This window comes from Chelonia mydas, chromosome 1 (genome assembly GCF_015237465.2).
Source record: "Chelonia mydas isolate rCheMyd1 chromosome 1, rCheMyd1.pri.v2, whole genome shotgun sequence".
Lineage (NCBI taxonomy): Eukaryota > Metazoa > Chordata > Testudines > Cheloniidae > Chelonia > Chelonia mydas.
This window is the reverse complement of record NC_057849.1, coordinates 8630248-8657331: the sequence shown is the minus strand read 5'-3', so window position 1 is coordinate 8657331 and position 27084 is coordinate 8630248. Positions and strand designations below refer to the sequence as shown.

The 27084-nt window shown below is 50.4% G+C and overlaps 1 protein-coding gene across 13 annotated transcripts; it reads left to right on the top strand.

Annotated features, from left to right (window-relative positions):
• Window positions 1-106: 106 nt before the first annotated feature.
• On the top strand, window positions 107-23094 carry XNDC1N (XRCC1 N-terminal domain containing 1, N-terminal like). 13 transcript variants are annotated; one of them, XM_043526991.1, is made up of 12 exons: window positions 107-269; window positions 1000-1135; window positions 11033-11158; window positions 12009-12145; window positions 13508-13689; window positions 14533-14688; window positions 15370-15523; window positions 15933-16022; window positions 16768-17009; window positions 18177-18263; window positions 18601-18719; window positions 20815-23094. In XM_043526991.1, exons 4-12 carry the CDS (start codon window positions 12123-12125, stop codon window positions 21292-21294), a joined length of 1533 nt encoding a protein of 510 aa, XP_043382926.1. In that variant the 5' UTR covers window positions 107-269; window positions 1000-1135; window positions 11033-11158; window positions 12009-12122; the 3' UTR covers window positions 21295-23094. The 13 variants fall into 13 exon arrangements, with proteins under 13 accessions (XP_043382926.1, XP_043382924.1, XP_043382937.1 ...); XM_043526989.1 differs by having other exon boundaries at window positions 107-274; XM_043527002.1 differs by having other exon boundaries at window positions 107-366; window positions 15370-15527; window positions 15946-16022.
• Window positions 23095-27084: the final 3990 nt, after the last annotated feature.

Genomic DNA, 27084 nt, shown 5'->3' with positions numbered 1-27084 from the left:
CCCTACTCTTGTCCCGCCTCGCAGTGTGCGCCCTGGACGTGACGAGGCGCTCCGGAAAGACTACAAATCCCGGCATGCCCCGTGCGCCGCCTGACCTTTAACCCATCCTGCGATCCCCCCCCCTCCAAGGGAGGGAAAAAGCATAATAATTATGGGAGCATAACTATAATGAGCAGAATCATCGTGGGGCGAGAGAGAAATAAATAAAATATTTACAAATAGCCCTGGTGGGGCCTGAGCGCGGCTCCCAGCGGGGGGGGGGGTCAAAGGTCAGGTGGGTTTTGGCGGGAGATAGCGGCTTCCCCAGTGCTACCCTCCTGCCTGAGGAGCTGCGGCTGTTATTGGGCAAATGGGGGCGGGGACTTGGTGGGTGGGAGTGATGGTGTGTTTGCGGGCCGCTGCCGGCCCTTGGTGTGTGTGTCCCTGGCTCGGGGCGGGGGGGTGGTTGGGCGGTTGCGGGGGTTGGGTTGGGTTGAGTTGAGTTGGGGGGGCTGTTGGGTGAGAGTAGTTGGCGTAGTTGGGGGGGTTGTGGGGAATTGGGTTGGGGGGGGTGGGGGGTTGTTGGGTGGGATGGGGGGGCTGTTGGGTGAGAGTAGTTGGGCTGGGTTGTGGGGAGTTGGGTTGTGGGGGTGGGGGGTTGTTGGGTGAGGGGGGTGGGGTGGGGGGGCTGTTGGGTGAGAGTAGTTGGGCTGGGTTGTGGGGAATTGGGTTGGGAGGGTTGTTGGGGGGGGTTGCTGGGTGAGGGGGGTGGGGGTGGGGTTGGGTGTGTGTTTGCTGCTGTCTCTGGCTGCCTGGCCCTGGCCCTGGCCCTGCAGTGTGCCAATGCTACCCCCGCCCCACACACACTGGCATGGGAGGGTTGTTGGTTTGGGGGGGCACTGATAGCAGCAAGCTGGCAGGGCCAGGCTGGAGCAGCAGCTGTCTGTGATTGGCTGCTGGTTCTGCACTGGTTGTTTGTGGGGTTTGGTTTTGGTTTTCATTTATTTTTTTCACCATCAGTGCTGGTTGACATTACCACCACAACCACCGACTGGCACTTCACTCTCGCCGGCCTGGCTGGCTCCGCCACGGATCACCGCACCGCTGCTAGGCTTGAAGAAGAAAAGAAGACGAGTCCCGCTGAGCGCACCCCTCAGTAAGTGCCCGGGGCTCGGCTGAACTTATGATTAAAAGCTCAGCTGTGATTGGTCTTTCTGTTGGTGCATCTTGGCGGTGTTGCACCTCCTGCACCAGCTGGGGAAGGGCTGTCGGGGTGTGTGTGTGTGAGGGGCAGGGGAATGGCTGGGCGGGGGTCGTTGGGTGTCAAACTCTGGTGTGGGCAGGGATTGGGGATTGACGGGGCCAGGGTGGGCCTGGGGGCTGTGGGGGTGGGATTGGAATGGCACCATGCCACTACTGTTGGTCAGTAACGCTTGGGGCGTTTCTGGAGGTGTGGCGCACCATGGGGCGGGGGGCTTTTGAGTGGCCGGTGGTACTATGGCTGCGCCAGCGGAGCTGTGGATGGGTGTGCGTGCGTGCGTGTGTGTGTGTGCGCGCGCGCTTTTCATAAAAAGCTTCAGCTGTGGTGGTCTTTCTTTCTTGGTGGTGTTGGTGCCTTTCTGATGGTGGCGCACAGTGCACCGGTGGGGGGGAGGCCTTTTATGGTCTGCGAGGGGTGGGGGACACGGGCTGTGGGGGTTTGGGTGGGGGAGGGGACTGTGGGGTGGCAGGCACACAGCTGTTGCGGGGGGGCTGCAGCACCAGCTCGGGGCAAGGAGGACAGTCGGTGGGGGGATTTGGGAGTGATGCTTGTTGCTTGGTCACTGGGGGGCTAGAGCAGTCACAGCTGTCTCAGGGGCTTGTCGCGGGGGGGGAAGAAGGGGCACAGCTGAGAGTGTGTGTGTGTGTGTGGGGGGGGGAATGCGGGGTGGCCATGGCACAGACCTCGCGCTGTGTGTGGGAGCACAGTGCTGTTGCCTGCTCCATGCTCAGGATGGTGTAGGCGTAGAGCAACTTTGGGGGCTGTGGTGGGCCCCTGCGGTCCATCTACCATTTTTAATTACAACACTTAATAGTAACATCATAAGGTAAGTGACAGTTTGCAGCAGTGGTGTTCAACAAGGGGTACGTGTACGCCTGGGGTTACGCTGAGGTCTTCCAGGGGGTACATCAACTCATGTACAAATTTGCCTAGTTTTACAACAGGGGGTACATAAAAAGCACTAGTGAAGTCAGTATAAAGTACAGTTATTTCATACATACAATGAATGAAATGACTTGTTTATACTACTCTATATACTATACTGAAACGTGGGGTGCTGTAGCACGCAGGGAAATAGTTCACACACAGAGGGCTCCCCCAGACCCCCTGCGGGGAGCGGGGGGGCAGATGCTGCTGTATGCAACAAGTCCTCCCCCCTCCCCCCTCTGAGGTCCTCACAGAGTCCTTGTAATGTGGATGGTTTGTAGGTGTTGGTGGGGGCCAAAATCGTGGACATTCTTGGCCTGGTCCACCCACTTGACACATCAATTCCTATCATGTTCCAGGATAGCCTGTCTTGTCTGCAATTTTGAGGCTTATCCAAAGCTAGAGGAAAGAGCGCAGTGTAGATCAGCAGCAGCCAAGCACAAGAAAATGGGCTAAGTATGGAAAGAAATACAGAAAGGAATGGGGAAAAAGGAATAGAATTTAAAGTCTGGCTGAAGCCCCCAACTGGCGATAACGCACAAGCTTCTTGCAGATATTGCAAAGCCCTAATTCGTGCACATCATGCAGACCTTGTGCAACATTCATTTCCAACTGAGAAACATAAATCAAATACAAAACCATTTTCTGTGATGCACCTGACAAATATTGATTTCACTGGTTTCAGAGTAACAGCCGTGTTAGTCTGTATTCGTAAAAAGAAAAGGAGTACTTGTGGCACCTTAGAGACTAACCAGTTCATTTGAGCATGAGCTTTCGTGAGCTACAGCTCACTTCATCGGATGCATAGCATATCGTGGAAACTGCAGAAGACATTATATACACACAGAGACCATGAAACAAAACTTCCTCCCACCCCACTCCCCCGCTGGCAACAGCTTATCTAAAGTGATCATCAAGTAGAGCCATTTCCAGCACAAATCCAGGTTTTCTCACCCTTCCCCCCCCCCCCCCCCCACATACAAACTCACTCTCCTGCTGGCAACAGCCCATCCCCCTTTGAAACCCCTCTTTATAATGCGCATGATAATCAAGGTGGGTCACCTCCAGCACTAATCCAGGTTTTCTCACCCCCCCCTCCCCACACACACCCCCCCCTCCAAAAACCACACACACAAACTCATTCTCCTGCTGGCAACAGCTCATCTTACAATGTGCACAGCAATAATCCAAGTTTAACCAGAACGTCTTGGGGGGGGGGGGGGGGGGTTTGCAGGAAAAAAACAAGGGGAGACAGGCTACCTTGCATAATGACTTAGCCACTCCCAGTCTCTATTCAAGCCCAAATTAATAGTATCCAATTTGCAAATGAATTCCAATTCAGCAGTTTCTCGCTGGAGTCTGGATTTGAAGTTTTTCTGTTGCAATATTGCAACTTTCATGTCTGTAATCGCGTGACCAGAGAGATTGAAGTGTTCTCCGACTGGTTTATGAATGTTATAATTCTTGACATCTGATTTGTGTCCATTTATTCTTTTACGTAGAGACTGTCCAGTTTGACCAATGTACATGGCAGAGGGGCATTGCTGGCACATGATGGCATATATCACATTGGTGGATGTGCAGGTGAACGAGCCTCTGATAGTGTGGCTGATGTTGTTAGGCCCTGTGATGGTGTCCCCTGAATAGATATGTGGGCACAGTTGGCAACAGGCTTTGTTGCAAGGATAGGTTCCTGGGCTAGTGGTTCTGTTGTGTGGTATGTGGTTGTTGGTGAGTATTCGCTTCAGGTTGGGGGGCTGTCTGTAGGCAAGGACTGGCCTGTCTCCCAAGATTTGTGAGAGTGTTGGGTCATCCTTCAGGATAGGTTGTAGATCCTTAATAATGCGTTGGAGGGGTTTTAGTTGGGGGCTGAAGGTGACGGCTAGTGGCGTTCTGTTATTTTCTTTGTTAGGCCTGTCCTGTAGTAGGTGACTTCTGGGAACTCTTCTGGCTCTATCAATCTGTTTCTTCACTTCCGCAGGTGGGTATTGTAGTTGTAAGAATGCTTGATAGAGATCTTGTAGGTGTTTGTCTCTGTCTGAGGGGTTGGAGCAAATGCGGTTGTATCGCAGAGCTTGGCTGTAGACGATGGATCGTGTGGTGTGGTCAGGGTGAAAGCTGGAGGCATGTAGGTAGGAATAGCGGTCAGTAGGTTTCCGGTATAGGGTGGTGTTGATGTGACCATCGTTTATTAGCACTGTAGTGTCCAGGAAGTGGATCTCTTGTGTGGACTGGACCAGGCTGAGGTTGATTGTGGGATGGAAATTGTTGAAATCATGGTGGAATTCCTCAAGGGCTTCTTTTCCATGGGTCCAGATGATGAAGATGTCATCAATATAGCGCAAGTAAAGTAGGGGCGTTAGGGGACGAGAGCTGAGGAAGCGTTGTTCTAAATCAGCCATCTGATCTTGGGAGAAAGGCCAGTCCTTGCCTACAGACAGCCCCCCAACCTGAAGCGAATACTCACCAACAACCACATACCACACAACAGAACCACTAGCCCAGGAACCTATCCTTGCAACAAAGCCCGTTGCCAACTGTGCCCACATATCTATTCAGGGGACACCATCACAGGGCCTAATCACATCAGCCACACTATCAGAGGCTCGTTCACCTGCACATCCACCAATGTGATATATGCCATCATGTGCCAGCGATGCCCCTCTGCCATGTACATTGGTCAAACTGGACAGTCTCTACATAAAAGAATAAATGGACACAAATCAGATGTCAAGAATTATAACATTCATAAACCAGTCGGAGAACACTTCAATCTCTCTGGTCACGCGATTACAGACATGAAAGTTGCAATATTGCAACAGAAAAACTTCAAATCCAGACTCCAGCGAGAAACTGCTGAATTGGAATTCATTTGCAAATTGGATACTATTAATTTGGGCTTGAATAGAGACTGGGAGTGGCTAAGTCATTATGCAAGGTAGCCTGTCTCCCCTTGTTTTTTTCCTGCAAAACCCCCCCCCCAAGACGTTCTGGTTAAACTTGGATTATTGCTGTGCACATTGTAAGATGAGCTGTTGCCAGCAGGAGAATGAGTTTGTGTGTGTGGTTTTTGGAGGGGGGTGTGTGTGTGTGGGGGGGTGAGAAAACCTGGATTAGTGCTGGAGGTGACCCACCTTGATTATCATGCGCATTATAAAGAGGGGTTTCAAAGGGGGATGGGCTGTTGCCAGCAGGAGAGTGAGTTTGTATGTGTGTGGGGGGGGGGGGAAAGGGTGAGAAAACCTGGATTTGTGCTGGAAATGGCTCTACTTGATGATCACTTTAGATAAGCTGTTGCCAGCGGGGGAGTGGGGTGGGAGGAAGTTTTGTTTCATGGTCTCTGTGTGTATATAATGTCTTCTGCAGTTTCCACGATATGCTATGCATCCGATGAAGTGAGCTGTAGCTCACGAAAGCTCATGCTCAGATAAACTGGTTAGTCTCTAAGGTGCCACAAGTACTCCTTTTCTTTTTATTGATTTCACTGTCTCAAGACCTTCAGTTTCGACGATGCACCAAGCGGAGCTAAAACTGGTCTGCTATATTGCCTCCACCAGAGTTCAGTTCTGTGTATCACCTCAGTATGCTTGCTGGGTCAGCTTTTGAAAAAGATACCCGCCTCCATCGCACAAAATGCAGGGCATTAATCAACCAAGTTATGGCTCCCTGCATGTTCTACAACCTCATCAAAGACATTGGTGAGTCCCAGGATTCACGGATGATAGATGAGAGCACAGACATTGTTGCAGCAAAGCAGCTTTGCACTGTAGTGCGGTACTTCAGTCCCTCCTTAGGCAAGATTGTCTCCATATTTTTGGGACTAGTCAGTTTGGAAGGCAAAACAGCTGAAGCTATTGCCACAGCACTGCTTCAGTTTCTTGTCAGTGTTGGTTTGGATTTCAGTAGGTGTATTGGGATTGGGATCGACGGCTGTAGCGTCATGGTCTGACATAAAAATTCCATGTACATGCATCTGCTCAAGAAGAATGACAGGCTCAGTCTCATCAAACGCGTATGTCACTCCATCCAGCTGTGTGCCATAGAAATGCTGCCACGCAGTCTCGAGTTTTTAGTCTCCCATTCCTACAGCTGGTTCTCTCACAGCCCCCAGAGACAGTGTGCATATGCACAGCTATTCCAGGTGATGAATCCTGATAACACGCCACTGAAGCTTGTTCAAGATGGCTCTTCATGTACGACTGTTCTGTGTGCATACTGGATCAGAGGTATGCGTTGAAGCTACAATTCCAACTGAGCAAAGCTAAGCTGTGTTGCTATGATGCAGAAGTTCTGTACAACATGTACTGTGACCCTGTGAATAAGCTGTATTTACAGTTTCTAACACCGATTCTGCAGGAATTCTCCGGAATCAACGAACTGTTCCAGCTGGAATCTGGTGGTAATGCCTTCAAGATGCTGGACACCCTCCTCTCTTTCTTTTGGGGTCTTTGGAAACAATATTCTAGCTAAAAGAGCATCCCTGTATTGGACACTAAATTCCTGGAAGTCAATTTGCAGCCAGCCACTTGCCACTGTGCGCTGTTAATTTCGGTACAGTGTTCACTATTGTTCTAGGAGATGCAAAGCTGTTCAAGCCGGTATAAAGAGTTGTTAAGGTTCCTTCCCCACTCTGAACGTTAGGGTACAGATGTGGGGAGCTGCATGCAAGACCCCCTAAGCTTATTTTTACCGACTTAGGTTAAAACTTTCCCAAGGTACAAACTTTGCCTTGTTTTTGAACCGTATGCTTCCACCACCAAGCGTTTTAAACAAAGAACAGGGAAAAGAGCCCACTTGGAGACATCTTCTCCCAAAATATCCCCCCAAGCCATACACCCCCTTTCCTGGGGAAGGCTTGATAATCCTTGCCAATTTGTACAGGTGAACACAGACCCAAACCCTTGGATTTTAAGAACAATGGAAAAAAGCAATCAGGTTTTTAAAAGAGTTTTAATTAAAGAAAAGGTAAAAGAATCACCTCTGTAAAATCAGGATGGTAAATACCTTATAGGGTAATTAGATTCAAAACATAGAGAATTTTTTTAGGCAAAACCTTAAGTTACAAAAAGACACACAAACTTACAAACTTAACAGGAGCTGTGAGGCTGCATTCCTGATCTGTTCCCGGCAAAAGCATCGCACAGACAGACCAAACCCTTTGTTCCACCCCCCTCCAGATTTGAAAGAATCTTGTTCCCTCATTGGCCATTTTGGGTCAGGTGCCAGCGGGGTTACCTTAGCTTTTTAACCCTTTTCAGGTGAAAGGATTTTGCCTCTGGCCAGGAGGGATTTTATAGCACTGTATGCAGAAAGGTGGTTACCCTTCCCTTTATATTTATAACAAGAGTAGATGCTGAGAGTTCCTTCTTGAGCGGCTAAACTAGGGCAGCACAGACTACCAGTGAATATCAATCTGTGGAACTCTATATCGGTGTTCAGTCCATCGGTTATTCTGTCTCCGTCAAAACCTCAAGTAGCGAAGATCTCCATGATAAAAATTTTCAAAGGTGACTTGGGGGCCTTTGATAACCAGTATAAGCCATCAGCTCCCAGAAATGGAAGAATACAGATGACAAACAAGCAGAGCAGTTTTGGGTGGAAGTCTACAACTTTGAGGACAGTAGCGGCGAATGTTGCTTTTAAAGAGCTAGCCCTGTTTGCGCTCTCTCTACTTGCCATGCTTCTCATTGATGCGAAATGAGTGTTCTCGCAGATGAACATTAAGTTCAAGTGATTGTTTTTTGTTTTTTCTCTATCATGTAAAGCTATGCTTCTGTCTTTTGTCCACGCTTATGGGTAGAAAGAATTTGAACTGTACGTAACCTTTACTTCCTGTGCGGGGAAAGAACTCCTTATAAAGATAAGCCTCCATGTTCATACCACAGGACCCAAACAGACTGGGTTTAACGGGTTTGAACTGTAAGAAATGTCACAATTTATGTTGAGCCAAGCTATAAAAGCTCAACCTTGTTCTTTGTTCAGGGCTTCGCCATTTTCCTCTGTGTAGGAAATTGGTGAGCCCTTCAGCTGTCGTACTTGCTAGCATTAAAGTGCCTCATTTTATCTAAGAGCCATGACTCTGTGTTTGTTTGGCTAATACAGAAGTACAGGGAAGGCTACCCTCCCAACCCTGGGCGGGAGGGGAACCCTTTTTCCCTAACAAAGTACTGGAACAGGATGGGTCACCAGACTCTGAGCAGTATACTGCATATCCAGTACGACAGGGGCTGTGCTGTAAGGATTTTATTCCAATCCAGGATATGCTTCAATGCTTTACCATGGGAATATACCCCACACAGGGAGCAGATCCTACCACAGATGATGTAGAGAGTGAGGATAATGTTTAACTGACCTTGGAGTCCCACCACTCTACTCATCCTTGCTGAGCTCCCCTAGCTTGTTCTTCTGTTCCTGGCTCAGGTCTTCGTGATTCACCGCACCAACGCAGTTCCCGCACATCCAGGTGCGAGTGTGCAAGGGGAAAAAGTCCTGCTGTCTCCGAGGCTCGCCAGGCGAGGCAGCCAAAGGTGGCTGCTGAACCAGCGGGAGGTGCACGCCTGGTGGGGCGGCCAGGGTGTGGAAAACTAATGTTACAAATTGGGACTTGGTAACTCCTTTGCTACGGTGGATTCCCAGTGCAAGGGGAAACGGAAGCAAATCAAGGGCCTGGGTCAAACAACATGATGTCTTTCAATTTGCCCATCAAGAAAAGACATCATGAAGTTACGTTGTTTTGTTAAAATAAAGACCCAGTTAGCCATCAAAGTCTAAATGTAAGCTTGTATAGGATTTTCTTTAGTAAGCATGATTTTTAGAGAGATTCTTTACTGAAGCATTGAATGGATGTTATATTTATGGAATAGTGCATTGGAATTCAGCCCTGGGTCAGAGTATTTTCACAAAATAGACAAGGATTGCTGTTGGGTAAAGTCTTTTTTTTGTATATTTAGTCTTGCCACCGGAGGAGCATCAATTGTTTGGGCCTGAACGTGCAGTGCAGGACTGAGTCATCACTGGATGAGACCGAGATTAGGGTTCCCTGCCAAGGGTCGCCTGGCGGGGCAGCCTAGGAATGCCAAAGCTGAATCCTGACCTCCCCAGCCACGAAAGCCGCTCCCCGGAGATAGATACGTCGCGGGAATACAGTGCACGCCACAGTGTGTTCTCAGGACTCTCCAGGAAGCATCTGTCGGGCAGGCCAGAGGGGCGGTGCCACTGAGCGCTGCCTGCCGGACTGGCCAGAGGGGCGGTGCCGCCGAGGGCCAGCCCCCGTGGTGTTGTTGTTACTGTTCTGGGTCTTGTTGACACCTCCACGGGCTCCGGCCCGCTTGTCCTCCTGCAGTTTCTTCAGGTAGACTGGGTGGGTGCTCTCGGTGACCGGCCCCGGTGAGAAGCTGAAGTGTTTGAGCTCCAAGAACAGCTCCTCATCAGTAAGCTGTGTGGCCGCCGCCATGTTCCTCTGCCCTGCCACTGTGGTGTTTCCTACACACCCCAGCTAACAAAAAAACCAGGCATTGTCATCTGCATATCATGAAGAATCCAGGATTCAAGTCCAGGCAGCAAAAGCAAGCAACCTGGAGCAATAGGGATACAGTGATGTGGAGGGGTGGTGTGGCGGAGGTTGCAGAAAAGCAAGAGCAATCTCATTGCCAATCTCTTAAAGGGTTGTGAGGTTTTCTCTGTAAATCCTTCAAATGCATTCAAAATGTTTTATTTTATACATATATGGTTATAGTTTTCCGTCAAGTGTTGTTGAAGAAACCCCCCCGGCATATTTAACCTGTCCCTGTTTGCCGCAGTCTCTATCTGGCAGAATGGTTACAAGGTACCTTTTTGTTGTGTGCATTTTAATGCTAAAAATAAATTATGGTATTTTTATAAAAACATCCCATTTTGAAGTGTGTGGCTTGTTTAACCAAAGTGGGATTGGCTTGTTTTGGGCTGGCTTGTGGGTGTTAAGCATCGCCGAGTGGAAATGGATTGGGCTTGTTTTGGGCTTGTCTTGAAAAGGGATTGGGCTGTTTTGGGGCTTGTTTTGAAAGCCGGTTTGCTTATTTATCTCTTGAGAGTTGGAGGGCACCCGGGGACGTGGGGCTGAGGATCATCTACGCGGGAGGGCTTTTGGGGATAAGGGTTGTATGTGAAAGCAAAGGAGGGTTTGTGTCCGTTCCAGGTTACCATGGAAAAGAGATGCTGTAATTTTATACCTGACTTTTTTTTTTTTTCCTGAAGAAGTAACAGCTGAGATTTTTTTTGTTACGATTACATTGAATTGGTTCCCACAACCCATAGCAGTAGCATTTGCTCTGGGAAATAGATTAAAATTGGCTTCTTTAACTATTTTCAATAGCTTTTTAACTGATCCTTAAATCTGTGGATGGATTAATTTCTCATGTAAACATTAGTGGAAAAGTCTAGATGTCGTTTTTTTCCTTGTTGAAGTTTCACTTGTTGCTTTGTTTAGACACCACTTAAGGTGAATACTTATTCTGATTTTCACAGGCCAGTCCTGCTAGCTTTTAGGATATTAAAATGACCTGAAACAACTCCAGGCCAGTGCAGTATCCCTACATGGGGACTTTGTGTAATGAGGCTGCATGAAAACATCATGATTAATTTTATTTAGCAAAACAAATGTTTAAAGCATAGCTCAAAGTGCTCTATAACAGTCAAATGTTCTAAAAAATCAGCAGTTCAAAGAAAGATCAATTTCCTCCCCAAATTATTCACAGAATTTGCTGTGTGATCAACTTGGGGTAACCTGAAATGAACCCGTAGAGAGACTGGATTTGGGGGGAACAAAAGGGTACGGAGGAAGTGAGTGAAGCCTAAGGAAAGATGTAAAATTACATATTATTTCTACAGCATCAAAGGTGTACCTGATGCTTTGCAGATCAATACAAGACAACAAAATTCCTGTCCTCCTTCAGACCTAAGTCTTCCATGGAACCTACTAGCCATCTAGCTGGAGATAAATTGAGGGGCAGTCAGGTATAGTTTTAATTAAAAGTATACATACGTGAAAATGTTACATGCTTTGGTCCCAGTCCTCCCATCTGCCTTCACAGTGGGACTCTGTGGAGGGGTCTGTCCATATGGGTCCAATTATAAGATTTGGGGTCTTTGTATCCTTCTCCCCCACACTTCTTATGATGCTTGTCTTTTTGGGTCCTGATCCTGCAGCTGGATCCACATAGGTAGCCCCTTGTGACTGCATGGAGCCCTAGGTTTCAGGCTAAGCTTTCCTGGGCAGAGACGGTGTCTTTCTATCAGTGTCTAGCACAATGGCCCCTGATCCTGATTGGAATCCTTTATTTGTCATCACAATAATATTCCATGGAGTTTATCAGGTGGTTTAGTTGGACCAATTTCACCTAAGATGGGAATTTAAACTGATTTCAATTTGAGTGGCTTTATTTTTGGTTTTGCTTAAGGTGCTTGGAAATCAGTTTAAGTTAAATTGAAATAAGAATGTCCATATGGAGGTTTGTATTGAATTGATTAATCCAGTCATCATGAAATTCACACCTTAAGTTAAACTGGGGCATCTTTCCCATATACACAAGGCCTCTGATCTGATAGAAAGGAGGGCGCAGGGGATTCAAACAGGCATCTGACTGTGTGTTGTTGAGGCTTGGTCTGGACAGCACAGGGTGTAATATGCAATATCGAGCTCCTTCAGTGAAAGCAGAGGGAGGATCATAAATGTTCAGTGAAATTCAAATCCGCTTTTATTTCTGGCTGCGAAAATACAGCCCTTGGCAAACCTGCCCAAAGCGAGACCAAGTGGAAATGGCTCCAATCTCTGTAAAGAACCAGATTCTGTCTGTGTTTCTGCCAGACGCTGACAGACCAGATGGAGTGAGAGAGTGTTTCCGGGAAACCCAGAGGAAGCTTCAAGCAGGCAGCTGGGGGTGTTCTGAAGAATAAAAAATGGCTCCAGTTAAAATCAACCATGTGGTGTCCTTCACCTCTCAGGTAATAATAATGCTTTTCATCTTCAACTGCAGGTCTTTAATTGGACGTGAGAGGGTGCTACATTTTGCTGCAGAACTCTGCATACCCTAGAACTGTGAGATCCTTGAGTGAAATGCCTTATAGAAATTGAGGGTCTGATCCTCTGTTGGTATAAACTGACATAGATCCAGACTTCCCCACTTTACACCAGCTGAGGATCTGACCTGGAAAGTGTTGTGAATTGGATACAGTATTCTTCCTGCCATAAACTGTTGTATAATGTTTCTGTGTGCTGATAAACATCTACCACACTTCACCCCAGAAATGGCTGCACTTCAGCAGTGTTGTACCAATAAAATAAAAACCAGCAGGATCTTATTAAAGAGGAAAAGGCAAAATACCACATTTATTGTGAATACAGAAAGAATCATAGTAAGCAGTTAGTTACAGCTATAACATTCCATTCAATCTCATATTTATTCACACATTCATTCATACACACAGACACACACTGGTTCTGCAAGGTTGTTATCATAGTTACCAGCCTTAGAGTTGCTCATGCCAAGCCACCGGCCAGGTGGCCTGGACATGAGGAGGGAGCAGGGCCTTGTCAGATGCTCATCTGATGCTCCTGGAAGTTGGTTTGCAGAATCAGACCCCCAAAGTTCTCACTTTTTAGAGTCTATTTTTATAGGAATTTCTTCCTATGCCAGTCTATGGGAATTGCTTCATCATGCTGTTGCTGAATCAATCAGCAGATAGCACATTCCTGACGGCTCCGTGCTGCTAGATGTTATCTTGTTCTTTGGTTCTCCCATTCTTGAGGCTGTTGGGTGGATTCCAGTCTGCCCTCCGGGGGTCCTCTGGTTATTTCCACTTGACACCTTCTTCAGCCGATGGACACTGGATTCTTAGGCTGGCACCTCCCTGATCATTCAGTTATTATCCACACCAAGCATACATCCTCTATCTCTATTTTAATCACAATTGTTAATACAGCAAAAGGGCGGGGAGTCTCTGGGTGCTGTTTCTATTGTTAGAGTATTGCTTTGAGTCTCTCTCTCTGTGAATTGCTTTGAGAACAGACTCTGTCTTAGAACGTACTAACACAATTAGCAGCTTGCAAGTTTCACACACAGAGGGAGAGAAACAGTACCAAAAACCAAGAGACCTCTTAATTAATAATACCCTGGAATTTAAACTATGGGGAATCAAACTCATTTGTGATTTTAATACAGAACTTCTTTAATATGATCCAACAGCAGTAGGTAAGGTCTGATCCGTTTGTAAAATCTGTAATCTGCTTTGAGATCATTACTAGAGAACAGTAACTCTTGCTGACTCTTCCCCCCGCCCCCCTTCTATCCCAATCCCTCTACTAAGCACCCTGCTTCTGCTCTCTCCCCTCCCCACTGGTCTGGTGCAGGACCCCAGGTATCCAGTGGAGAATCTGCTGCATGATGATGACATTCACCCGTGGCTGAGCTGCCCCCAGGATCGGAGCAGGCAGCTGAAAGTGGAGCTGCAGCTGGAACGGGCTAGTCCTATCGGCTACATAGACATAGGTATGAGAGAGGGAGAAACAGAGACCCCAACCCCTTGTGGGAAGTCTAACCTGCAAATCTCTCTGGGGTCTCCTGCAATGCCACCGTGCTTGTCTCTACGCTTGAAGGGCTTGTCTTCCTTGTTAATTCATAGAATATCAGGGTTGGAAGGGACCTCAGGAGGTCATCTAGTCCAACCCCCTGCTCAAAGCAGGACCAATCCCCAATTTTGCCCCAGATCCCTAAATGGCCCCCTCAAGGACTGAACTCACAACCCTGGCTTTAGCAGGCCAGTGCTCAAACCACTGAGCTATCCCTTCCGAGGAGTCCAGAGGTTTCTAGCTACTTCCCCATACTGCAGTGGTAACACGGTGCACTTGTCTCTTGTCACAGTGGTCCTTGTTTTACTGATGGAGAAACTGAGGCACAGTGAGGGGAGGTGACTTGCCCAAGTGAGACAGGGGCAGGGCAGGGCAGTTGCTTAACTGCTAGTCCCCTTTCTAACTAGCCAGCCACAAGGGGAAAGTCTCTCCCTGTTAGCAAAATGTTCACCCCATATCTCGTGCCAGTGGGTGAATTCTGGTCAGTCTCTGTCACGTGCTGGGATACTGGTCCCTGGGTGCAGATTAGAACAACATCCCTCCTCAAAGCCGCCATTGCTGCCGGCGCCTGGTGGGCCTCTTGTGGGTGCTCCCAGCAGAGAGTGAACAGGCCACGGAGACCGAACAGCCCCGCTCCCTTCCCATTGACAGCTCTTTGGGGTTCCAGTATCAGTGCCCAGGTCTGGCTGATCAGTTTCACTGCAGCTCAGAGCTGAGGGAGGTTCAGCTGCTCCAGGCCTGACCTTTGCCCCTCCACGCGCAGGGAACTGCGGCTGTGCTTTTCTCCAGGTGGACGTGGGGCGCTCCTCCTGGCCGCTGGACCAGCCCTATGTTACCCTGGTGCCCAGCACTACACTGATGACGCCGGCTGACTCAAAGCTGGACAGGAACCGCTCCGGGGTCCGGATGTTTAAAGAGGGTAAAGAGGGCCCAGCTCACATGAGTGGCTGTGGGTCACTGGCTGGGTATCATTGATTAGGGCTCATGGCTGGTGGTGCATCGTGCCTGCCCTTCTGTGCCCTGTTATGGCAAGTAATCACATTTCATGATGGGAGTTCATCCCATCTCCAGGGCTGCCCTCTCTCCAGGTATTCATACGGGCCCCGCATGATAGGATCTGGGTACCTGAACTGGTCACCCCTGTTCCTGTATGTGTACAGTTGCCCTGGGGTGTTCTTTTTTTCTTCCTCTGAATCAACAAGTATTGGCCACTGAGACAGGATTAGGTGGGCCATTGGCTGGAGCTACTGGGGAAGTAGCCTGGGTGGTCCTGATGCGTTGATTTGGTTTGTCATGCGGGTGCGGGGGGGTGGTGGTCTCAGGGTGTTTCCAGGATGGATTAGATATGGTGGTAAGCTAGGGTCCCTGTGGTTGGATCTTACACTGTGGGGAGTGGCGGTCCCAGCGATTAGAGCTGGTGCAGTGGGGTGGTGGAGTACCAGTTGGGACAGTCCCAGTGGTTGGATCTGTGGAGCTGGGGCCCCATGATTGGATGTGGGGTGGCAGGGCCATGTTCCTGTGTTGACTGCAAGGCCCTTAGAAGGTGGCAGCATCTCGCTCCAGGAGTGAAGCTGCCCATCTGCTCCTGTTCTGTCCGCAGGGGATTTCCTGGCGGCGGCGCTGGGCGAGAAGTGGGATCGCGTGAGGATCACCTGCAGCCAGCCCTTCAACAAGCAGGCCCAGTTTGGCCTCTCCTTCATCCACATCCGCACCCCGTTGGACCCCAATCACAGCCAGGCGGCTCCGCCCCCGCCCCAGGTCCGTGCTTGCGAGCGATCCCCCTGCTCCTTGCACATGAGGGGCGGTGGGAGTCTGGGCTGGAAGGAGGAGGTCTCTTGTTGCTGCTGTGGCTGGTGCTCTCGCCCCCTGGCTACAGTGGGGATAGGCCAGTGGCCTGCTCAGCCCACCCTGGGTGCTGCGTGGCCTATGCACTTGAGTGTGCCAGGTTCAGAGGGGGAGGAGACCTGTCCGCTCCTCTAGCTGCCCGATGGGGACCAGTGCAGGATTGTTCCTGTGTTATGTGCTCTAGTGCACTGGCCATGGGGTGGGCTGGATGGGACTTGAGGGTCTCTTCCCTCTTTACTGCTACTAGTTCTCTGCGCACGCTGGCTCTGGAGGGGCTGGGAGATATCTCCCATGAAAGCAGGGCTCTGAGCTGTGTTTCCCTCTCCCCCAGATGGGTCACGAGCCCGCAGCCAGCCCCTGGCTTGCCAGCCCCGCCTTTCGCAGGGCTTTTTTCCCGGAGGTGCAGCCGTAAGTACTCTAGGGGGAGCGATCGCCTTTTAGAGGGAGGGGCCGTGCCTTGGAGCTGTGGGGCTGGGCCAAAGGCAATGGCATGGGCGGCTTCCCCTCCCTCCTGGGGCTGTCATGGTGCCAGTGACACTCACATGAGAGCTGCTCCTATGGGTCCCAGCTGGGGGCTTGCCAACCCCCTTCCAGTGGCTCAGGCTGGGAGGAGCCCCTGGTCCCAGTGATTGCGTCCCCTCCCAGAAACCCTCTCCTCTCCTGGCACAGCCTCTCTCGGTGTGTTGCCCCCATCGACTGGGCTGGATGGCCAGGCTGCCGCTCGGGGCTGCTCCAGGGGGCTGTTCTCCGCCAGCTGGATCTAGCCCTGTGCTGTGGCCTGAGCCGGACGGGAGCTGAGGTGGCGCTGGGAGCATGCCCCTCAGGATGCCCTCCAGGCCAAAGCCGTCATGGATGGCAGCCCCTTCCAGCTGGTGTCTCCCACCCCTCCCCATGAACGAGCCCCTGCTGCTACCATTGTATCCGAGCCCAGGGTGACTGTAGGATAGACTGTCTGACTCGCATGCCCAGCTGTGGGGTGGGTGGGGCTCCAGACCAAAGTCCCGATCACTCCCTGAGCTGCTGCTGGAAGGGATTTGGTACTGGCCTTGGGGAAGATCCCTTCCGGGTTGGGAGCAGGGAGTGTCTGTCCCGTTCAGGGGCGTTCCCTGGCCAATCGGCAGGAATCACTGGGTCTCTGGCTCTCTGCGCCCAGGAGCAAGGGGGAGGAGGAGGAGGAACTGAAGAGCCGACTGCAGCTGCTGGAGCCCAGCTGCGGGCCTCACCCACGCAGCCCGGCCTGTCTCAGCCGGACAGCCAGGATGGTGCTGTCGGCGGCCCAGTCGCGCAGCCGCGCTCTCCAGCTGGGCCCCAGCGCCACCTCTTTGGCCGCTGAGAGACGGGCGAGCAGCCGGGGGCAGCAGGGTGAAGATCCAGCCGTGAGCCCTACAGCAGCAGGTGAGTGGGAGCCGGTCGCAGCCGTGTGGGGACTCGAGTGGGATCCCACAAGCTCCTTCTCTGCCCAGCTGAGCTGGGGATGCTGCAGCGTGGGGGGGCCCTCTGCAAAGCCGTCCCGCCCCCTCGGATGGGATCAGCAGCTGCTCTTCTGGCACGCGCTCCTGTAATGATCCAGAGAGCTATGGGCATCTGGGACCTGGCATGGCACCCTGCCCAGCTGGCGAAAGGCACCCACAGGGCCCCCCGGCTGGAAGTGCTGCTACAGATCACGGATCCCAGGCTGCTGGAACGTGCCCAGGCAGCTGATGGGGAATGTCCACCTCCACCCTGGGTAAGGCCTGCTCTGTCAGTCCTCAGCCAACAGAGGGTCACACCGTTGCTGGGAGGATGAGAGGAGACCGAGGTAGATGAGCATTTTTGGGTCCCATCCAGGTTGTCCCTCTCCACATCCAGGGCAGGACTGGCCCTACGCTCTGTGGCGGAGACCCCAACTGGCCCATCTCTCCCTTAGAGGCAGGCGCCAAAGGCTCTGAAACCGTTCTGAGCTCTGGGCTGGTACAGCCCTCACAGATGGGCTTTCCACTGGGAGACTGTCCCACAGGAGGCGATCTCGCTGTCAGCAGCTTCTGTTTCATTTCCTCCCATTGCTCTCGTTCCAGCCAGCTCCCCTCTCTCTTTGGGGTCTCGACCCTCTGAGCGCAGAGGTGGCTTCCCCCAAGGTAGCTGAGCACCATCAGCCCTTGGTCCCCTGGTGCAGACTCCATGGGCTGGGCTTACCTGGTGTCCATCTCGGCCAGTGAATCATGTCCTTCCCCCATGTATTCATGGCTCAGCATCGCCATTCAAAACTGCTTCTTGTTGATTCTGGAGCATGTGAAGCTCCTGGTCTCCAGTCCCACCAAACTGCCTGCCAGTGGCACATCTGCCTGTGTTGGTGCCAACTTGGCTTGACTGTGTGGCCTGGTGGGCAGAGCCCTGGGCTGGGACTCGGGAGACCTGCGTTCTAGTCTCAGAACTGCCACTGGGCTGCTGGGTGACCATGGGCAAGTCATTTCCCCTCCCGTTGCCTCAGTTTCCCCATCTGTGAAATGGGGACAGTGATCCCAACCTACTTTGTAAAGCTTTATCCAGGAGCTAGGTACAATTCTGGTGCTGGTTATTCTCCAGGCCCCATGCAGGATGTCCATGACGCTCCACCCCTGAGGAAGGTCCGGGTGAAGCCAAGCAGGAGACGAAGATCGCAAGGTGCCGCAGGGAGGTAACAGATCAGCCCTGTTGTGTTCCCCTTAACCCTTCAAATGTCCCGATTTTCCCCTTTGGAGCCCAGCTGGCAGCTCCTTCTCTGAGCCAGTGTCCCAGCCCACGCAGTGCCTTCCTGGGGCTCTCCTCTGGGTCTCCATCACAGCCAGTGGGTGCATAGGATGGGATAGCTGGAATGAGGGGATCCTGGTCCTTCCAGCCACCACCTCTGGTGTGTCTCAACAGGCAGGGCAGCTTCTCTGAGCCTGGGCGGTACTTTAACCTTTGGGGTAGGAGGGCAAAGGACACTGCAAACTGGAGAAACAAATGCTCCTGAAATCTCTCTCTGCAGGTCAATGCCCAGGCCTGGCACCCAGGGAGGAAGAGCCAGGGGCTGGGGAGGAAGGCCCAACAAGTTGGATGATCGTGGAGAGGCAGGCGGGGAGATGGGTGTATGCCCCATCTGTGCGGGTGAGTGTTCTGGAGTGCGGTCTACAACAAGTGCCTTAGAGCATGTGTCGTCCTGCCTAAATCACTTTCTTCGGAAAGCCCTTTGGGTCCATCACACACACACTGTATCTGTGCGGCTCATGTGATCCACCCCTGAGATGCAGCTGGCTCTCGGGTTGAGCATGGCAGGCCCCTCCCTTAACTCAACTGATTGTAAAAAAGGCGTGGGTGATCCCTGCCCATCTGGTGGGTTTGCAATCAGTGGGGTGTTCAGCTTGGCGTCTCGCTTGATTCCGTCTCCAGAGCTGGACTCGAAGAAGAAGGTGAGCATAGACTTCAAGGTGAGAGCGGACCATTGTATCTGTCTAGTTTGATCTGGAAACTGTCCAAAGACCCTCACCCCATGAGTCCGGCATCCAGCCCAGTAACTTGGTGTTGAATTAGAGCAGTGTACTCAGACCGCAATGGTTCAGGAGCCAAATTAGCAACCAACATTACCCAAAAGAGCTACAGTAGTGTGAATTCAGCTTTTTCTTTGCTACAGTACTATAGAGTGAGATTTAAAACAGCGTGACGGGGAAATATTTAGTTTTTATATCTATATATATTATTCTCAGAGCAAAATGACTAACCAAGTATTATTATTTTAACAACTACAATTGGTTAATAACCTAGTAAAAGCATCCTGATGGGTTAATAACTTAGGTGGGTTAATAATTCAATCACACAGTGTTTTAATATCGTGTACTGCACAGAGCCGCAAGGGACACATTAAAGAGCCAGTTGCAGCTCGCGAGCCTCCATGCGAGTATCTCTGAACTAGAGTGTATCTTTAGGGTCTGTTTACACTGCAAGGGGAGGTGTGACCGTAGCATGGGTAGGCAGACCCGTGCCATCTTTAATCCAGTTTACGTGAGTAACAGTAGCAGTGAAGATCCAGCAGCACGGGCTAGCGACTGGGGACGTACTCTCGTTGCTAGCCCATGCTGCCGTGTCTTCACTACTGTTATTACGCGGGCTAGCTGGATGAAAGGTAGTACAGTGTTCCTTCCCGTACTACAATTACACCTTGGTTTGCAGTGTAGATGTGCCATTAGAGAGGCAGCCAGTCTGGATTGTAACCCATCTGACCACCATGGGGTGTCTCAAGGGCAGAGTCTCACACAGCATCCTTAAAACATCAGTAATAGCTCAGTTCCAGAGTTCCGGTCCCATCCCCTTTTACTGCCACGAGGGATTTCCTTGCACTCTCCCTCTCTCTCCAGTCTTAGTCACAGCCTTGCTGCCTTTATTCATGACTTTGCAGGTAGACGTGGACTAGAAAGATGACCTCCTGAGGTCCCTTCTAGCCTTGCGTTTCTATGATTCAAACTTGGTTACCTAAAAGGTATCCACTTAAGCCACTGCGGCGCCCAAGTATGGGTTTGATTTTCAGAGCAGCCAAGCACCCAGCAGTTCAGCCGGCTTCAGCCACACCTGCTTAAGGAGACCCAAAGGGGCGTAGGGAGGTGAGGTTGGTTTCACTGCCCATGGTTTGTTTGCGGAAGTTGTCGAACGCACAAAACCAGGGTTTGAGCTTGGAGACAGGCTGCAACTACACTCCACCAACCTGATTCTCCCCCAGCACTTTCAGTTGGCTATGGGAGCCTTTGCTGCTGTTCAACAACTGTCGTGTGCCACCCCAAAGATGGCTGCATTTCAATGGCAGGTGAATGCATACAGTGGCCTAGGCTCCTTCAGAATGAAAGCTCTGCTCTAGGAATTATTTTGGGACGGTTCTCTGGCCTGTGTTATACAGGAGGTCAGACCAGGTGATCCCAGTGGTCCCGTCTGGCCTTGGAATTTATGATAAGCACTATATACATGTTGATTGTTGTAAAGTAATAAACTGAACTCTGCATGCTACTGCCCTCTCCTGGATGGAATCAGAACTGCCTAGTTATGCAGTAGGCCCTATACAGGGAGTAGTTGACGAAGATCGAGTGACAAGGGCCTGGGGTTCCAAGTTCTAACCTTGCTCTCAGCCTGAAAACCCAGGTGGCCAGTGCATGCAGTTGGCAGCCAGGAAGTCCAGGTGGCCCTGGGTTAGCTCTACTGTCATCTCTCCTCGCTGCAGGCTGCTTCAGCACAGATCTCCTTCCCGTTCACGCCTCTGCCTGTGGGGAAGATGGCTCCCTTCCAGACACAGCCTGGCCATCCCCACCACGGGAAGATCCCCAGCGCGAGGAGCTCCCTGAGGCTTGGGTGCCATGCCCCATCTGCGAGTTCCGGTTCAGCACGGCAGAGGTGGAGAGGCATGCCAGCACCTGTGGGGAGCAGGCAGGAGCCCTGGAGACCCCCCATTCCTGGCTGTGGGTGGAATAGGGCTGGCAGGGCCAGGTCGGGTCGTAGAGGCACAACACTGGCACATGCCGCCCTATCCTCCCCATCAGCTCCATTTGAGGTATCTCTGTGTGTGAACCTCGGGGTCACTCTGCTCAGCTGGGTTGGAGCCTCCTTTGGACTGAAGGGCCACAGCCGTCATGGTGACCCTGGGACACAGGCCACATTTCATGGGCGTCCTGGAATGCTTCCAGCCCTGGGGCAACTCCATTGACTTCAGAAGGGTCACACCAGGGATGGACTAGGAGCTGTACAGCACAGAACAAAACGATGGTCTTGCCCCAAACTGCTTACAACCTAAGCGTACAACAAGAGACAACAGACGGAGACAGACTGAAGTGGGAGCACAAGGAAACAAAGACTGTATCAGCCAGCACAGCAGGTGTGGGTCTCGGCACATCAGTAGCCTGACTACTGTCAAGTTTTTTTGTCAGCCTCACAGCAAAAGAGAGTTGAGGGGGGGATTTGAAGGACAATGATGACTCAGCCAGAGCCAGACAGACGCACACATTCACATACACCTGTGATGCAGGGAAGGAATTTTAGTAGTGTTGGTGGAGCTGTGTAGGTCCCATATTAGAAAGACAAGATGCGGGAGGAAATATCTTTTATAGGACCAATGTCTGGTTGGTCAGAGAGACCAACTTTCGAGCCACACAGAGGTCTTCTTCAGATTTGGGAAAGGCACTTGGACTGTCACAGCTAAATACAAGGTGGGACAGGTTGTTAAGCATAAGGCGTTAACATATGTTGCAAGAGACCACTCCAGGTGAAGTGGGCAGCTAACTCCTCTGCAGTCACATGCCAAAGGAGGCTTAGCAGCTTGTGGATTGTTGTAATGAGCCATAAATCCAGTGTCTATATCAAATCTGTGATTTTTGGTGTCTAGCAAAGTTAAGAACATAAGAACAGCCAGACTGGGTCAGACCAATGGTCCATCTAGCCCAGAATCCTGTTTTCCGACAGAGGCCAATGCCAGGTGCCCCAGAGGGAATGAACAGAACAGGGAATCATCAGGTGATCCATTCCCTGTTGCCCATTCCCAGCTTCTGGCAAACAGAGGTTAGGGACACCATCCCTGCCTATCCTGGCTAATAGGCATTGATGGACCTATCCTCCATGAATTTATCCAGTTGTTTTTTTTTTAACCGCTGTTAGTCTTGGCCTTCACAGCATCCTCTGGCAAAGACTTCCACAGGTTGACTGTGCGTTGTGTGAAGAAATACTTCCTTTTGTTTTAAACCTGCTGTGTATTAATTTCATTTGGTGACCCCTGGTTCTTGTGTCATGTGAAGGGGTAAATAATACTTCCTTATCTACTTTCTCTGCACTAGTCATGATTTTATAGACCTCAATCATATCCCCCCTTAGTCATCTATTTTCCAAGCTGAAAAGTCCCAGTTTTATTAATCTCTCCTCATATGGAAGCAGTTCCATGCCCCTAATCATTTTTGTTGTTCTTTTTTGAACCTTTTCCAGTTCCACTATGTCTTTTTTGAGATGGAGCGACCACATCTGCACGCACTATTCAAGATGTTAGGTATTTAAGCTCCCAGGCTCGTCTTTGGAAGGTGTTGTGCAGGTTTCCTTGGAGGATGGGAATTGAGAGGTCAGATACGGAGTGAATGTTTTATGAAAAGTGTCTCCTTTCCCCCACGTAGTTGTTATGGGGGGTGAGCTCAGGTGGCTAGCCTGAAGCATCCACGCTGCTATTTGTCGTGTGCTGGCTCTGGCGAAGCTAGAGCGCATCTGTCTACCTGGCTGGGAGACTCACTCCCAGCTGCCATGTTAGATGTACCCTTAGATACCAAGGTGACAGGTAGGAACAGAAACAGGGACCCCACTTAGAGGGAGGACAGCCTTGTGGTTTAGGCGCTGGCCTAGGGGCCAGGTGCTCTGGGTTCTAGTCCCAGTGCTGCTGTCGTGGGTCTATCACGTCATCTCTGTGTGCCTCAATTCCCGTCTGTAAAATGGAGAAGACAATAAAGCTCTTCAGGGCAGGGCATGCCCGTTAGCATGTGCAGTGCCTATCATTGTGGGATCCTGATTTCAGTGGAGGCCTGTAAGTGCTACTTCAGTACATGTAATAATGACTCCCATTCCCTGCATTTAACTCGTAGGATGCACTGCAGTGTGGGTCTGTCAAGGTTCCTCCCCCACTCTGAACTCTAGGGTACAGATGTGGGGACCTGCATGAGAACCTCCAAAGCTTACTTTTACCAGCTTAGGTTAAAACTTCCCCAAGGTACAAATTAATTTTATCCTTTGCCCTTGGAATTTCCACTGCCACCACCAAACTTTAACTGGGTTTACTGGGAAACGTAGTTTGGACATGTCTTTCCCCCCAAAATCCTCCCAACCCTTGCACCCCACTTCCTGGGGAAGGTTTGCTAAAAATCCTCACCAATTTGCATAGGTGACCACAGACCCAAACCCTTGGATCTTAGAACAATGAAAAAACATTCAGTTCTCTTACAAGAAGACTTTTAATAGAAGTAAAGGAATCACCTCTGTAAAATCAGGATGGTAGATACCTTACAGGGTAATTAGATTCAAAACATAGAGAATCCCTCTAGGCAAAACCTTAAGTTACAAAAAAGACACACAGACAGGAATAGTCATTCTATTCAGCACAGTTCTTTTCTCAGCCATTTAAAGAAATCATAATCTAACACATACCTAGCTAGATTACTTACTAAAAGTTCTAAGACTCCATTCCTGTTCTGTCCCTGGCAAAAGCAGCATACAGACAGACACAGACCCTTTGTTTCTCTCCCTCCTCCCAGCTTTTGAAAGTATCTTGTCTCCTCATTGGTCATTTTGGTAAGGTGCCAGCGAGTTACCTTTAGCTTCTTAACCCTTTACAGGTGAGAGGATTTTTCCTCTGGCCAGGAGGGATTTTAAAAGGGGTTTACCCTTCCCTTTATATTTATGACAGGGTCGCACTGAACTGAATTCCCAGGAATAGGGGATCTCCACCCCACGCGGTTACGGGTAGATCCAGAATGGTACCGTGCTCTCGCTACTGCTCACTTGCAGGAGGGCGCTTGGTAATTTACAGACACAGCTGCCTCCTGATTCTCTGGGGACTCGACATGTCTCATCGGCACTGGCAGAGTGGCGAGAAGGAAGCATTGAGGGACCTTCATTCTACACTGCGAAGCTGATGCGGTTTAGGCATGGCTGGTTAGTGCTGATATTTAGCAGAGCTAAAGCATTGTGTGTCTCATCCTGTCCCGTGCTGAGCCAATCCATGTTAGGACCCAGCTGGTCCCCAGACGTTTAAGAGCCTTGCTTTACCTAACAGACTAGTTCTCAAAGATGTGGGGAACACTGGGAGCTGCAGGGTCCTGCTAGGGCAGAGGTGGGCAAACTACGGCCCGTGGGCCACATCCGGCCTGCAGGACCGTCCTGCCCGGCCCCTGAGCTCTTGGCTGGGGAGGCTAGCCCCTGGCCTCTCCCCCGCTGTCCCCCCTCCCCTGCAGCTATGCCGCCACGCAGGGAGCGCAGCTTGCGCTCGCCCACCTCCCAGGCTTTCCCAGGCTCTGAGCTGCATGGTAGGGGAAAGGGGGGGTTGGATAAGGGACAGGAGGTCAGGGGGCAGTTGGGTGGGGCAGAGGTTGGGGGGGTGGTCAGGAGAGAGGAAGCGGGGGAGGGGGTTGGGTGGCCCTGGGAAGGGGGGGGACAGAGCGGGGGGGTTGGATAGAGGGTGGGGTCCTGGGGGGGCAGTTAGGGATGGGGGTCCCGGGAGGGGACAATCAGGGGACAAGGAGTGGGGCAGGGGGTTGGATGGGGCGGGGGGCCTGTCAGGGGGAGGGGTGTGGATGGGGGCGGGGCAGTCAGGGGACAGGGAGCGGGGGTGTTGGATGGGTCGGAGGCTCTGAGGGGGACAGTCAGGGGGTGGGAAGTGGGAGGGGGCGGATGGGGGTGGGGACCAGGCTGTTTGGGGAGGCACAGCCTTCCCTACCTGGCCCTCCATACCATTTTGCAACCCCGATGCGGCCCAAAAAGTTTGTCAGCCTCTGTGCTTGGGCAGCTGTCTGTGGTAGTGCAGTCGGTCTTCAAGCAAGAATGTTTTTTGTCAGCTGTTGGCCAGTCCATGCCTCTAAGATTCCAGAGACTAAATGAAGATAACCAAGCACATCTCTGATTGCTGAGCAACTGCTTCACATCTGTCAGCCGTTCTTTGGCATCAATCCGACCACGATCATATTTGCAGATGATGCAAAATCACAAGGTGGGAGCAAACGTGCAGGTGTCCAGAACCCAAACTAGAGAGACCTGGAGAGATCAGAGCGGAGGGGGCTGCAGGCAGCAAGGGGACACGTGATCCTAGTAAGAATGAAGTCCTTCAATCAGGGAGGAGCTCCCTGGGCCATTAATGCTGATTTTTCAATACGTCTTGGAGCACTGGGGTAGTTCCAGGGGACTGCATGAAAGCTAACGTTGGGCCAATATTTAAAAAGGGTAAATGGGATGATCTGGGTAATTATAGGCCTGTCAGCCTGACATAAGTCCTGGCAAAGATAGTTGAGCGGCTGATATGGGACTCGATTAATAAAGAATTAAAGGAGGGTAATATAATGAATGTAAATCAACATGGGTGTATGGACAATAGATTTAAACTAACTTTATATTTTTTTTGATGAGCTTGCAAGTTTGGTTGATAAAGTGTTGATGTAATATACTTCCGTAAGGTATTTGACTTGGTATGATGTGACATTTTGATTGAAAACTAGAGTGCTATAAAATGAATGTGGCCCACATTCAATGGATTAAAAGTTGGCTAGTTGCTAGGTATCAATGTAATTGTAAACGGGGACTCCGCAAACGGGTGTGTTTCAGCTGGAAGCCCCCAGGCATTGGTTCTTGGCCCTACATGATTTAAGATTTTTATCAATGACTGTCATAAATATAAAGGGAAGGATAAACACCTTTAAAGTCCCTCCTGGCCAGAGGAAAAACCGTTTCACCTGTAAAGGGTTAAGAAGCTAGGGTAACCTCGCTGGCACCTGACCAAAATGACCAATGAGGAGACCAGATACTTTCAAAAGCTGGGGGGGGGGGGAGAAACAAAGCCTCTCTCTCTGTCTGTGTGATGCTTTTGCCAGGGACAGAACAGGAATGGAGTCTTAGAACTTAGTAAGTAATCTAGCTAGATATGCGTTAGAGTCTGATTTCTTTAAATGGCTGAGAAAATAGGTTGTGCTGAATGGAATGGATATTCCTGTCTTTGTGTCTTTTTGTAACTTAAGGTTTTGCCTAGAGGGATTCTCTATGTTTTGAATCTAATTACCCTGTAAGGTATCTACCATCCTGATTTTACAGAGGTGATTCTTTTTACTTTTTCTTCTATTAAAATTCTTCTTTTAAGAAACTGATTGCTTTTTCATTGTTCTTAAGATCCAAGGGTTTTGGTCTGTGGTCACCTATGCAAATTGGTGAGGATTTTTATCAAACCTTCCCCAGGAAAGTGGGTTGTAACGTTTGGGAGGATTTTGGGGGGAAAAGACGTTTCCAAACGGACTCTTCCCAAATTATATCCCTGTTAGACGTTTGGTGGTGGCAGCGATAAGTCCAAGGGCAAAAGGTAAAATAGTTTGTACCTTGGGGAAGTTTTAACCTAAGCTGGTAAAAGTAAGCTTAGGAGGTTTTCATGCAGGTCCCCACATCTATACCCTAGAGTTCAGACTGGGGAAGGAACCTTGACAATGACCTAGAAGAAAACACAAAATCATCACTGATGAAATTGCAAATGACTCACAAATTGGAGGCGTGGTAAATCAGAGGACCGGTCACTCATACAGAAACATCTGGATCGCTTGGTGAACTGGGCACAAGCAAACAATCCATGTTAATTTAATAAAGCTCCATCTAAATGTCTGCATTTAGAAAGAAAGCATGCAGGCCGTACTTCCAGGCTGAGGGACTCTATCCTGGGAAACAGTGACTCTGAAAAAGATTTGGGGGTCATAGTGGATAATCAGCTGAACATGAGGACCCA

Excerpts from the sequence above, each read along its gene's own strand:
- XNDC1N (XM_043526995.1), top strand. The coding sequence starts at position 12,123 with ATGTGGTGTCCTTCACCTCTCAG. Across the intron at positions 12,146-13,507 it reads TGGTGTCCTTCACCTCTCAG|CACCCTGCTTCTGCTCTCTC; the intron begins GTAATAATAATG and ends CCCTCTACTAAG. Across the intron at positions 16,023-16,767 it reads TTTTTCCCGGAGGTGCAGCC|GAGCAAGGGGGAGGAGGAGG; the intron begins GTAAGTACTCTA and ends CTCTGCGCCCAG.